Source organism: Haplochromis burtoni, unplaced genomic scaffold (assembly GCF_018398535.1).
Source record: "Haplochromis burtoni strain Fernald_Lab_line unplaced genomic scaffold, NCSU_Asbu1 Contig_305, whole genome shotgun sequence".
NCBI classification, from domain to species: Eukaryota; Metazoa; Chordata; class Actinopteri; order Cichliformes; family Cichlidae; genus Haplochromis; species Haplochromis burtoni.
This window is the reverse complement of record NW_024582666.1, coordinates 219,004-233,731: the sequence shown is the minus strand read 5'-3', so window position 1 is coordinate 233,731 and position 14,728 is coordinate 219,004. Positions and strand designations below refer to the sequence as shown.

Genomic DNA, 14,728 nt, shown 5'->3' with positions numbered 1-14,728 from the left:
CACCTTAATGAATGATCAAAAAATATCTATTATTGTGTTTCATTTTTTGTTTTTTCATTGAAAAGTGTCGTATTCATGTTGTTTTTGCCTTATCATTTGCATCAATGTACTCGAGGCTAATGGCTTTAAACCCAGGAAACACATTTGTGTGATTGTTGCAAATATGTTTTCAGTCTCAAAAGCTACGATTAAAGAGAAGAGTCAAGCAGTTCTGTGTGCCGTTTTTTCTTGCTGCAGCAGCAACAAAGGTTGTTTTTTTTATTTAAATATTTTTTTTAGATAAACACTCAAACATCAGCTAAACATAATGCTAAACGAGTGGAAATTGTGTGGGCTATTATCCTTTTATCATCCCCTTATCAAATGCAGTAGTGTGTGTTTACTTCAGTGTTACTGATGAAATAGGTCTTCATAAGGGGAGAACAAAAACCTGTGAAAAACAGCTCAACCCTCCCTTTTGTTGTTTCTGCCAAACTCCCTGTGATAGTCAGCAGTTGAGCAGAACGATCCATGCTGGATATTGTGTGCCGTTTGCAGCTGCTGTCAGCCTGTTCTTCTCTCTCTCTCTCGTTTTTTTTTTCCTTTTAAATAAGAGCGAACGGTAATGAGAGGCTTTTACAGTCAATTCAGATGCCTCACTGCCCTCTGGAAATCATAAACAGGCTCTTAATTGAAGGGAAATGTCGAGGTCAGCATGAGGCTCAGCTGAAGATTTACAGCATTCATGAGTGTTGGCGTATAACAGAGACCTTAGAAGTGCTTTCATTTACTAGAATTTCTATGAATTCTTTATGTCTCTCTTTCTTTGTATCTGTGTTTCCGTGTCACCTTTTATTGGTGCATACATTGCTGACACCGAATAGAAAGTTGGCTTTGATTTTCTTAGTCGTGTACAGCTTCTTGTGATGGCTCATTTTACTCACGTGCCATTTTTGCGTCTGCGTGTTTGCTGTTTGTTTAACATGTTTTCCTCAGTTTCAGTTTTATGTTTCTCACAGCTACAAATTATCTTCTTTCATTCGATCTTCTTGCTTCTGCAAAAAAAAAGGAAAAAACACATAAAAGAACAAATTTTTGCAAGTGAGCAACATTAAAGTGCCAGTAGCAGCCACATGAAATTTAAATGAACTGCTGATAATCTTCTCCCTCTTTTCTCTCTGTTTTTCATTCGCGTCTCTTCTCTGTGTCCCCTGCAAGAAGAGGAACGGCAACTCATCCAAGGTCCATCAACAGGTGCCGTAATAGGAGCGATCCTCGGTGCTCTCATCTTCATCTGCATAGTCATCATCGGCACCATCTTCTTCATCCGCAACCGGCAGGAGGACGCAGAGTAAGTCTTCATTAGCAATCCTGTATCTACTTAATCGTTTATTTAACCTCCTGAGCAAAACTAATCCCCCCTCGAGGACTAAGGCTCATTAAGACTTGTTACATGTCATGAGGGAACCCACCAGAGGAAGCTCTGTGATAAATCCTGACCTGAAGTTTATAGCATGAGGCTGCTGGGAGATTTTATTCCCAAAATGTTCTGCTCTGAGCTCCCATTTCAGCTCCTGCAGTTCCCCTCCTGGGCTTCAGCTGTAAATGGAGATTTATTAAACTCCAGTTTGAAGGAGGGGTTTTCCAGTCTGAGGCTTCTTGTAGAGGCCTCCAGTAAATTAACAAACATGCAGCTATTGTTTACCGCCTGTTTGCTGAGTCAGGGGTTAATTAGATTTCGTTGGAGACGCCTTGCTGATGCCGTGCAGCTACTTCCAGTAAACTGATGCAACAAAAAAGATGAATTTATGGTGATTACTAAGCATAAATGATTAACCATAAATAATGCTTGCAGAGTCAGGGTCAGAGTAAACATCTACTGAGTGATTAATAATTCTGATTAAGGATAGGAAAAGAACCTCTGTCCAGTGGCGGTCCTAGCCTGTTTGTCGCCCCGGGCTAACACTCCCTCTGGCCCCCCCCCTCCCTCCACACGCACACACACACACACCACCACACACACACACCCCCACACACACACACACACACACACACACACACAAAACATATTAAGGATTGTACATTAACATAAAACTGTTGTCGAAATTCACCAGAGAAACACACACACACACACACACATAGAAGAGAGAGAGAGAGTATGCATAGTATGCAAACGGCTACCAACCAGCCATCATAATTCGTCATACAATGAGAACAGGACAAATCAACAACTGACAATGACTAATTAATATTAAAATCTGTAACATAATGTATTGTTTGGAGTTTAGTCTGTTACTGTTACTATTTTTACCATTTCTTCTTGGAGCAACTGTAACCCACATAATTTCCTTCCTGTATCTTTTGCTCGTTTCTCCTCCTCTTCTTTTCTCTTTTTTCTAAACTGAGCACCTGATGGCTTTGAACTTTTCTTGTCCATCTTCACATTGGTTTTAATTTTGCACTCCAGTATGAACACCCATCCCCCAACCCGAGGATCACCACAACATAACCTAATAGACCTACACCTTAGTTCACAGATTCACTTTGTCTAGGGTTATTTCTGGGATTTCACACAACCCAGGATTCAAATCATGAATACATAGGCTGATTTACAACATTATGAATGAAATGTGCTCTACTTTGGAAGCAGCCGCGCCCCCTCCCCTTTCGACGGGTTGTGTGTGAGACTTTAAATCATCAAACTGTAAATTATAAATTTTAAATTGTTATTGATCCCTTTACCCCGAGTCCTAAAGTGTATATTTATTTTCTTACTCTTCTTATATTTATTGTTTGTTTACTTGCACTGCTGTAACTGGAGCCTCGTCGTCTCGTCTCTCTATAACTGGACTGTATGTAGCGGAGATGACAATAAAGTTTACTTTGACTTCAGCAGCGAGCAGGCGCACCGAGGGCTCTCGCGCTCACTTTTCCGTATAGAATTTCGAAAAAACATCGGTGCAAATTATAAGTCTGTATCATAATGTCTGGTGTTTTTCGTGTTTGTTGGTTTGTTTTTATTTTGTTTTATTTTGCGAGTTGGTTATTAGATGCTGCTCCAGCCAGCCAGAGAATCCCCCGCCGCCCCGCCCTCTCCTCCCTGTGCCGCAAGGGAGTAGAGGGCCCCACTCACCTCTTCACGGCTAACTGCCCCTTAGTTTTATCTGCTCCTCAGAAATCAAGAGTTTTGGGGAGGAGGTGTGGATGTGCGCTGTTGCCCAGCAGTCAGATGTTCATGTCACATCTGTCCGCTCTATTCACCACACATATCACCTCTGGGGGTAGCTAGTGCGTCTTCTTACACATCTGTTGGGGCGGAGGTATGTGTGTGTATGACTGGGCCTGAGTTTGGGACTTGTTGCGCCTTAACCCCTGTGGGACATGGCGGAGGGTTGCTCCTCTTACTGCTCCCATTTGATCGTTACTGCCTCTTTGTGGATGTCGGTAGTTGGTGGTTCGGCGCACATGGTCAGATGATCTGGCGTGTTCACTGACCTGCTTCCTTGGAGGTTGTGTTTCAGGGTGGCTCAGGCCTTGTTGTGGTGGGGGTCTCTGGGGGGTGTTGGGCTGTTATCAGGAGCCTGGGGCACAAGGCCTCTGGGCCCGGTCCTTGGCTCGTGTCTGGTGGATGGTCAGCTGCCCATTGCTCCCAAGGAGCTCATTGCTCCTTTGGAGCTTTTGCCCTGCGGCCATGGGGGATCTGTCTTCCTTCTGCTTCGCTGGGCATGCAGTTATTATTGTGACGTGCAGCCTCTTCAGTGCTCTTGGTGGGCTGCGGACGGCCCGGGTCTCCTGGGCCTTCCTCTGTGTGGTTCTGGCTCCCAGGGGCCGTGTTGCGGCGTCTAATCCTCTTCATCAAGTACTTTCATGACAAATGCACACACACTTTGTTTGTTTTTGTTGTTATTTCTCTGTCAGTTGGTTTGGCTTGATTGTGTTTTGTTACAAATGCAGCAACTGATGACCTGTCATGTTTTATTTGTACTTGGTCCTTTATTGTTATGTTTATTCCCTATTTTTCTCTTTTTTCTTATTCTTTCTCTTTTCTCTTCTCTTTTCTTACGCCTGACAGCTCTGCATTCTTACACTCCACATATATAAAATAATTAAAAATAAATAAAAAACAGGTGAACAAGAGAAGCCTATAAAGTTCATAGATCTCCTCTCCTCAGATGTGTTTGGCACAACGATGCACTCAGACCATGGTTCTGCTTGTCAAAGCTGCCGGACAGACCGGGTTACTAAAAAGTAAAAATAAAAGTTGTGTCTTACCGGTGTCAGCAGCAGCTTTCAAAAGGTGCAACAAGGTGAGCAGTCTCCATTTCGGCTTTGCATCACATTTTTCACAGTTTCTCTAACACTTGGTGAGTATTTTGGCTGTTTGCAGACAAATCGTTGTCTCTGGTGACCACGGAAACCGGCTCACAGCCAAAGTGATCACACGAAGATTTTCAGTCCAGTACTGCACACCTCTTCCTCTACAATTACTCACCAACTGGTCACAGAAAACATTTTCCCAAGCAGCCAGAGGTCTCTGCAACCAGTTGGGGAACATGTTTTTCTATTGTGACCAACAAACTGGCCTCTAGGCTGGTGTGATGAAGGCCTAAGGCTACCATCTGTGATTAGCATCTATATTGGTTGATTGTACTATGGTTGCTATGTACAGACACAGATACCTGTAGTTATTACTTAGTAATGCTATAATTTCACTCTTCAAACCTGAAGAACAAATGTTTTGGACTGCATATCAAATAGCATAATTTGCTATTAAAAAGGCTCAAAAAGCACCAAAAACATGGTCAAGAGGTCGAGTACTATGACTCATGTTATTACCCAAGCCCGAGAGCTGCTGGCATTTGTCAGTCAAAGCAGCCACAGCCAGAAAGAAAAGATAAGTTATAAAAGGAAATTAGGTAAAGAGACCAAAACCTTTTTTGTTTGTTAGCCACACAGGTCCACATGTTTATTTCTGTAGTAAAATTAGACATTTTAACATCACAGGCTATGGTGGTAGATGCTCTTTTGTAACCAGCTTCAAGTGGCCACTCCAAAAACTTCAGTTTTTGGCAGTTTAGCATTGGCTTCATTTTTCAGCTCTAAGCATGATGCTTGGATGAAACTAGGGTGAATATTGGAGCCCAGAAACACAACTCCACGTGAATGAATGCTGGTACTGCATTATTTCTGCTGGGTGATAAGGTTATTGTTGTTATTTTTGACTTGTTAGGAGGCTTTACTGTGTCTGTGGTTTCGTAGAGGCTTTTAAAGGTTTCTTAAATGAAGCTGTGGATCTTATTTTCAAATCCTACGTGTTAACGGGTTCTCCAAGTCCATCTACGGTAGCACGCATTTTTAAAAACGCTTTCTAAAGTTGATTTCTTAACCATCAGTGCTTGTTTTTCTTTAACTCAAAATGTTTGGGGTTTTTTTTTTCCTCATAGTGCTGAATTTTGTAAGAAAAGAATCTAGATTAAATGATAACAGCATGTGACATCTTTGCAGTTTGACATTTCAAGACTTTATATTTCTGTGATCTCTCAGTGGCCCAAGTTGTTTCTCCGTTGAATACAAAGAAATCTGTCTTAATGAAACAGAGATCAATACCACATTACCACTTTGTCTTTTGTCCAATCAGGGGCCCACCCAAGCACAAGCCCCCTCCCCCAGTGAAGGCAGGCAGCTCAACAGAAATGGTGAGTGGTCGGCGCGGTTTCAGATCAATCCTTATTGTCACCACAATTATATTCCACTCACACACACAAATACACACACAGTCCATTTGGACACTCATGATGGGGCTAATGGCTATTGATCGGAGATCCGAGTTGGCTTACGTGTGCCGAAATAATTAGCTTGGATTTTCGTAAAGAGGTCCATTAGAGCACTCCTCTCCTCGCCATGTCTGTTACTTTACTCCATCACTCACATTTTGATACGCTTGAGCCACGTTATGTAATGTGACTAAAACTCTATAATTTTATGTTGATTAGATTGTATAAAAGATGTCTAAAAGGCTATAAATGCCTTGGCTGAAAGGAAGGTTCACAGGGTTCAACAGTGGAGGTTTATTAGGCATTTACAGGATTTTCTACAAAGCGCCGACTGTAGAACATGACCAAATGACAGCATTATCTCTGTAGCTCTATATTTATGCATAACTCTTTGAGGGCAAGTCTCGGCCAAGTCGCAAGGCTTTTCTTTTAACATTTTTCTTTCAAAGTTGCTATCAGTGGGAGTTTTTTTTACATATCTTAGATGGTGTTCTTTTGATGCCTAATGATTGAATATTCCAGCCGTATGATCGTGCAAATGCAAATTTTGAGGGAGCCACATCTGTTATCTTGTTAAATAAAGATAAATGTATTCAAACTTTTAACTTTTTATAGTTAGAACCAGCATTCCTATCAATTATGATAACCCTGTGCTCGCCAGTGTCCTGTAATTGAAATCTTGGGACAAGATTGCTACTGCTGGGTGTTTATAGAGAACGTAAGAAGTCAGCTTCCTTTGGAAGAAAAAACTTCAGGGAGTTTTGTAATGCCTAATTAAACAGGAAAGTGGTGAAAGCTCCATTTTAGTAGAATTTTGCTATAAAATGTGATAAATGTTCTCAACAGCATCAGTCATTTTTTGAACAGACCTTCATTTCCTTTTGCAAATAAATTACACCAAACTTGTCAGTGCAATATTTAGTGGTCTAATCACAATCTAGATTACAGCAGTTACTTTGACGTTATTATAATCAATAAAAACAACTGATAAGGCTTTAAAACAACAGCTGAATCGCTGTAATAATCTTAGATCTCTTTTAAAAGTGGAGTGCTCTTTAAGCATCTGAGTGCAAAAACTGTGAGCAAGTTTCATAGTGCTAGGATCATATGTGAGCTAGCATTGGGCAGCAGAGAGCTAAACGGCCCACGTGAAAAGCAAAGAAAGGAATAGAAATTGAATTTTATTGGCCTTTTCATTCATTTAGATTCATAACAAATTACCAGCAAATGAAATTATTGAGGTCTTGAACTGGATGTCTTTCAATCATAATCTGGATATCATGGCTGCACCTAAAAATTGGCCTTCATCAGCTCAAGTTTCATCACTTTCCAAACATCAAATTAAGTTGTGCAGAAACACAAGTAGACTTGAGCCATTAGGTGAGGACACTTGCCTGTTAACCCTCTAAGTCATCCAGTTTTTGATGTGAGTTGGTTTTAAAGATTGTTTTTTATTTGTTCCCTGATTGCTAAGACATCTGAGAACAATCTAATAGAAACTAAAAATGCATGTTGCGTAGGGTTGCAATTAGCAATAGGACAGGTGGCCTCACATTTGACTCTGTATACTGTGTATACTTACATACAGAGCAGTTCATGGTCAATTCAAACACTGCACGTTCATCTGGCTGCAAAACAATCCCAAATCATCACCCCTTCATCATCGTGCTTCACACTTGGTATAGCTGGTAAAAGGTGCATGAGCTTAAACGCTGTGTGGCACTACCCATTATGCCTAAACATCTCTACTTAGCCTCTTCTGTCCAAACAACATTGCTCAAAAAATCTTGTGGTTTGTTTAGATAAACTTTGCAAACCTAAGCTGTCCTGTCGTGTTCTATATAGAGAGAAGAGGCTTCTCCTGGAAACCCTTTGAAAAACGCCATACTTGTCCAGTCTTTTTTAATTGTACTGACATAAAGTCAAAAATCAAATAGATTAAGATGTAGCTCTGAGATGTTTTGCAATTACTTTGAGCACTGCATCGTCTAACATTCAGATTTTTATCTGCTGGGCCATCCAATCCCGAGAATATTGTGGCATTTTGTTAACACACACCTAAATGGTCCAGACCAGCAAGCTGCCAAAACCTCACTTAGCTGTTACTTACCCTCTTAATTGCTATAGAAACATGTGGGTGTTGTTCACAGGGCCGCACAAATTCCTGTGAAAATTCTTTTTCACATGACTGTAGGGTTATGGTCGCCAGCAGTCAGTAGGATAAGCCCAGTACGGTCAACGTGCCGACACATTTACACCTCAGACGATGTTCAGTTTTTCAGTCAATAGCCCTTTTGTTCCACACTCACATGCATTTGGTTTGTTATAGAACAATGCAGCCGACTGAAAAGAGCAGCATGCATTTTCTATAAAAATCATCTGAAATGGCTCAGCCATGGAGATAACTAAGTAGACTGCGGTGATAATTCAGGCAGACTTTCGTCCTACATTAATATTACAGATGTTTTTACAATCCGTCACTAAGCTTTTCAAATGAAACATAAAGTAGTCAGCTGAGGTTTCTGAGGAGATAACAACAGAATGAAAAAATAAAGACAAAAGTAAGGTAAAGACACCATGACGTAGTAGCCAAATAATCCAGTGTCCACAGTTTAAAAAATTCTTCTCTGAGTTTCGGGTTCATGATATCATGGTAACCCTCCCTAACCTACCACAGCTTGACTACAAGTACTGTTCAGCTGGTGTAAAAAGAACCAAGGGAGACTTCAAAACAGATACACGATAACCTCCAGGATAAAGGTACAACAGTGCAGACACACCTCCCATGGCTTTCTGAATGAAAACGGGCTCCATGGAACAAGACCCCACTTTTGAAAGAGAAACATAAAAAAAGCTCAGCTGTTTGTTCAAATGCATGCTGACAGGCCACATTGCTTCTGGGAGAATATTCTTTGGACAGAAAAAAAAACAAAATTAGAGCTTTTTGGTAAGTCGCATCAGCTTCATGTCCACAAAAGAAAATTTTCAAAGAAAGATCAAAGGAAATCCTCCCTATGAAATATGGAAGAGGCTTACTCATGTTAGAAGGTTGCTTTGCTGTGCCGGTCGCAGGGGTGCTTCAGTCTGTGCAAGGCAGAGAGAAATCATAAAAAAGACGAGTATTTGTTGAAAAAGCATCTGAGGCTGCCTAAATCACAGTTCATTGATTGTCCAACAAGCTAATGTCCCAAAATGTACTTCTTAAAGCACCAAAGGATGGACATGAAGGAAACCCTGAATCTTTCTGAAGTTTTATGAGTCCCTATTTTAAAGCAGTGTAACTGCTCTTGCTTGAAAGTTGCTGATGTCTTGAAGATGTACGCAAGTTGTTCTTTGGCGTTAATGCACGACAATACACTAGTCGTGGCAAAACTGAAGCCGATCTCACTTCAAATTCATCACATGTGAACGCTTGTTTACAGTGCCTTAAAACGTTACTGCTATTATTTACGGACAGTTAGTACATTTGAACCTCAATCTATGATAGTTTCCTAAACAAAACGAGGAGTTTTGGTGACTAAATGTAACCAAACAGTGAGCTAAAACCAACTGAACCAGTCATGCTTTCTTCTTTCTTCTTATTCACTCAAGAATCAACATCAAAGGATATATTGTGCATGTTTCTCTGAAGACAGCCGTTTCTGACACAACAGCAGTATTTCGATGCACTAGGTTGATTTAGCATGTATGGAAAGCGGTGAAACTGGCAGCTGGAACAAAGCATGCATGAAAACTGGAAGACGTGAAGTTTGGTCTAGCAAAGTTAAACTGGACTTCAAAGTGTAACCCCATTACAAGTTACCGAGAGAAAAAAATACAAGAAAGGCTTGATTGCAGTGATTGCCTTTAAAAAAGGTAAGCTCCAAAATATTAGGTTAAGCCTCCTGAATTTTCCTTCCCTGCCCCTTTCATTATTTAAAATAATGTTATGTTAAAATCAAGCGAAAGCTCTCTCGACAATTGAATAATGACATGTGGAACCCAATTATTTTTTTCAATTTTAACTTATTTCTGTGAAAATTCTGATTATTGGCCGTAGTAACAAAACGGCAAAGGTCGTGTGCTGAAAACATCTTTTCATGCTTGTAAATGAAACCACTATGAATCATTGTGTGTGTGTGTACATCAAATACACACACGTGTAAGAGTGTGTTATTCTCTCACAGGTTACATATTCTCACTCTAAGATCCTGTTTTATTGCACTGTTTCCACTTTGCTCTCTTCCCTGTGTGTTGATGTGGTTTCTGTACATGCAGCTCAACAAGCCATCAGAGCCTCCCACAGCCACAGAGACGGCGCCTCTCAGCCCAGGAGAGGTTTACTACGAGCCCACAGGGAGAGAGCCTGTCACTGTAACTATAACACACATAAATCTGCACACACACACATGCACACAAACGCGCTCGCAGATACAAAAGCATGTTTTGCTCACTGACACATGAGCCACACTTCAGCCACAGGGGCTCCATATCTGTTTGGACAGCTACACACTGTTGTGGGGGCCTCATGGTGTTTTCACTTTGTACCAATCAATCAACTGTTATTAATATTAAGCTGTGAATAATTACTTGAACTTCATAAAATGGTATTCTAATTAAATGTAAAAATGAAAGTCTTCACAACTTCCTGTGTTATTCCATAATCCCTCTGGTATGTAAATGAGTTGTGATAATTACTTAAGAGACATTCTGTAGTCTTCAGGTCAACTGATTTACATATATTATTGACAATCACATACAGTTAATTTCAAAAGTATTGAGACCTCTTTGCTTTCTGCGCACTTTACTGGACTGTAGGTTTAATTTTAAATGGATAAAAATTGTGCTTTTACCCTTTAGTCTACGCTTAATATAATAATAATCAAGTAAAAACATGCATTTATGTAAAGTACTCATACCTTTAATTCAGTGTAGAAGCCCCTTAGGCAGAAGCTTTGAGTTTTCCTGTGACTGTAGATGCTTGCACACATGGATTTAGGCGGTTCATCGTGGCGGATCCATTTCCAGACTGAATGAAAGCAGATGTTAAACATCTTCAGTCCTTCCACAGTTTGGGGGCAGGAGGGGTTAAATTTGGGCCACTTACTGAAAGTTAGAGATTCACATGTGTAGCAAAACTTACAAGGTACTGGCGTGATTGTTGGGGTGAAAAATCAACCCAGTCTCAGGACAAGCGCACGCTTTAAAATGTTTTCTTCAAGGACTTTTCTGTGTTTGGCTCCATTCATCCTTCTCTCTTCAACCCTCTATTTCTGCCCAAAAAGTTCAATATTTGCCTCATCAGATGCTTTCAGAGTGCATTAAATGCCATTTGGCAAACTCTGAGGAGGCCGCCATGTGCCTTTTAGTCCAGAGTGGCTTCTGTCTAGCTGTTCCACCTCTAAGGCCTAATTAATGAACTGCTTTCCAGCATGTTCTCCTGCATCTGCAGAGCAATTGTGGAGCCAAAGGTTACATAGTGTTTTCTATTTTAAAAGACGGGGCCAGTTCCATTAACATCTTTATGGGAGGCAGGGAAACGTTGTACATTTTTTTAGCATGGCCACAGCCAATGACATCAGTGGATGCAACTTTGGGATCACTGATAGCACAGTAACAGCTCTACACCAACACGTTCGTCTGTGAATACTTCCTCACATGTTGGTTTTTGCAACTTTACTTGTGCGATTTCACATTCAAGAATTGTACCTAAACTATATCCATTCAATTCTATTTACCGCATGTGGAATCCAATCAGGTTTTTAAGGATTAATTACAGCAAAAATTAATTACAACAAACACTAATTACAGCCTTCAGGATCCCACCAAGTGCCGGACGTCCACGATGGTGTTTTGGGGGGTAAATCTGGTCAGTTCAGCCTTTAAATAGATGTCACTTTATGCTGAGTTTGATTGCAAAGTTGCACGTAAAAAGTTGTCTTTATTGCACATTAGAAATAATTCTAAAAAAGTTTTCTTGATGTCCTGCTAACAATCTGAAAGGACTTTGGTAGAGGATCATTAGGGGGTCCTTTGTCCCTCTTGGGGGGATACTCCCACAGGGTTTAAATCTGGGACTCTTCCATTTGACCTTAGAACTGAAGAAGCTTCTCGGATGAGAGGTGAAACGTCTTCAAGCAACTCAAAGAAGTCCAGACACTTTTCTTTCCGAGCTCCTTAGACTTCGATGACCTGGATGATTGAGAACCTTCACAGACATAACCTGACAGGACAGCTTTTCATCTTTTACCATTTTAACAGTTGTTGTTTAGTTATGTAGCAACACTCTTAAACAAACATCATTTCACCTGAGCGCAGTTTGCATTAGACGACAGCGAGGGTCTGAATTCTTTGATGTCACAGATTATTACCTCCACTAAGGAGGCTGCTTTCTTTTCTGTCTGCAAACTCGATAGCTCAAAAATTTTGAATGAATTCTGATAAAGCTTTGTAGGATTTCAGATTGGGGTGATGTTAACAAGAAAATGTGGCTTATTGGATTAAAGTTGACAAAAAACCTTATAATTGATTTTTACTGCACTATAGACTTACATTATTGTTTTAAAAGTAGGTACAGTACTGCCCAGAGCAAGCTGTGGTAAAAAACAAAATCTACAATACAGTAAAGTGTGCAAAAGCTGAAAGTATATGAATGCTTTTCTGAATCCACTCTTTACATAATATCACCTTATAACAATTATAATAGTAACTGATAAAGTATGGGATAGTAAGCCTGTTTATGTGTCCACTTTGCAGAACCTGGACGATGAGACCACCGGAGCCCTGAACGGCAGAGCCCCACCAGTCAAATACGACAAAGAGCGCAAAGATCATGCAGCAGACGGTCACCATAGCAATGATTTGGATTCTTCTAATCACGAGGTGCCGGCTGCCAACATTTCTCGTGGCGAAAGCTTTGTTTCTCCTGCCATGTACGTGTAGCCTTGGCAACCGGAACACCACGTCACAGGCATATGGGCAAATTCCAGGTCACGTTATTTAGCATGAAAAGTAAAGGCAAGCACACGTTTCCGCCATTTTTCTTGTAAACATTTACAAATGTTTAAAAAGTTTTAGTCCACACACGATGAATGTTTTCAATTTATTTTTATTTACCAGTCTTATTTAGTGGGTGTTATGGGTTTAAATATTTTCTCACTTAATATAAATAGTTTTTTTTTTAATCTGTCGTAATGGTACTTGAGACAAAGAATTCGGTCAGTTAAAGTAAAAACAGCTTTTTATTTATTAATTTTATTTTTTAACCTCTGCCAACTGGAGCCAACTGGAACATCTTGCCATTAGCTTTCAGACAACCTAGAGCTACAATACAAAACATCATGACAGACACACGCGCATAGTAATCCATGATATTAGAAAACCAGAGAGCCAGTGAAATCACAATTTACAATAATTAAAAAAGTTAATTAGATGGTCAAGAGCTTGTGTAATGCACGTGAACTGGACTACACAGTGCCCTACTTCTGTGTAGTGTTAGCAAATTGTTTGATTTGCTACCAGACACAATATGCAACATCTCGTGCGATGACCACACGGTCAAAAAATTCTTGTTGTATGTGAGGCTGCCAGTCCTGAGCTCTTCAGTTCACATCTGTGGAAAGCAAGTTCCCCTCTAAGTCAAGATGAAACACCAGGGAGCCGAGTACTACAGGGGAAGTAAAACAACCACATCTGAAGTCCTTTCAAAGCACTCCTCTTTTGCCGCTGCTTGAGTTTAGACGAGGCTGAATTCAACCCCAGGAAGTCCAAAGCCTGATCATCTGGCTCTCCAGGCAGCTTCATTAATCGCTCAAGACATTTGAAAACACATTTCAGTTATTTGTCAAGTCCCAAAATAACTGTAAAAACCCCCCCAACTCATCCTTGCCCAGATTACGGTCCAATAGAGAAACATTCCACTTTATTATGTTGTCAAAGAGCCTCATCTGTCCCTGCAACTGTCAGAGCGACGGGGCTGCTCGTTAGCGCTAACGAAGGGGAAGTGACATCGTTTTCAAGCTCTGTAACCTGGCAACATCACATCATTTAAAGTCCACGATTCATATTTGTTCTTGTTAATTGCAAGAGTCGGTAAGAGTGTGGGCTGGGGAGTGAAGGAGACTAAAGAAAAGCACACACGCAGGAGTGCACACACACAAACAAAAAGCCTCCACCAATTTTTGCTTTCAGTCCTCTAACAAATCCAACAGTTAGAGTTGAGGAAAACATCATAAGGAATGTATTACAAAATGTGTAAATGCTCGGCATATATTAGAAGGATACTGCCATTACAGCCATTTTAACAGATTAGAATGGTCACAAAATCCGATATATGCAGATCATTTCGCACATGTCGAAAATATGCAGTCTGCATTTTATCCAAGAGTCGACTTGAAAGGGGAAAAAAACGCGAAAAAGAAGGCGAGCGACAACTTTGCCTTCAGGCTGAATCAAGAATTGGTCTTTACAGATGTCAGATGATGGTACCAAATCATGGACAGTGTAAATAGTATTGATAATATTGATGAATAATATATTGTTGGTGAAATGTGTACACATAAAAAAAATAAACAAGTGTAAGTGTCATCAGTGCCTCTGTACAGGGGATGGAAGTTTGTTAAATGTCAAACGAGCGACTAAAAAAAGACAAAACAAAGTGTATATTACTATTTTGCTTTTCACGGGTGCATCAAGGTTGTCACTTAATACTAAAATGTTTTTGAGTATATAAAAAAATGATGTGGATTTTACTCCGTGTTCATATTACTCTGCATGGCATGATCGGTGGCTTGTTGAAACATTTTCCCAAGGCTGTTTGCGGAATAATCTTCATTTGTAAAAACATTTCTGAATGTCAGAAAAGAAAGCTGTTTTTCATTTCTGTCTCAATGCATCTGTCATACTCATGCACACCACGAGTCCAATTTAAGTTGAGAGAGCGGGATATTTTTTTGTTTTTATTTTTTCCTTTTTTTTCCGTCTCACGACGGCTCCGC

The 14,728-nt window shown here is 40.3% G+C and overlaps 1 protein-coding gene across 2 annotated transcripts in view; it reads left to right on the top strand.

Annotated features, from left to right (window-relative positions):
* pvrl2l (PVR cell adhesion molecule related 2 like) overlaps nucleotides 1-14,132 on the top strand; it is a 319,332-nt gene extending 305,200 nt beyond the window's left edge. Inside the window, exons 7-10 of one of the 2 annotated variants that reach the window (XM_042228113.1) lie at nucleotides 1,201-1,330; nucleotides 5,618-5,675; nucleotides 10,011-10,106; nucleotides 12,489-14,132. In XM_042228113.1, coding sequence (XP_042084047.1) covers nucleotides 1,201-1,330; nucleotides 5,618-5,675; nucleotides 10,011-10,106; nucleotides 12,489-12,674 — 470 coding nt within the window. In that variant the 3' untranslated portion in view covers nucleotides 12,675-14,132. Of the gene's footprint in view, nucleotides 1-1,197; nucleotides 1,331-5,617; nucleotides 5,676-10,010; nucleotides 10,107-12,488 lie in introns of both variants that reach the window. The other variant, XM_005941205.3, reaches the window with a different exon arrangement.
* Nucleotides 14,133-14,728: the final 596 nt, after the last annotated feature.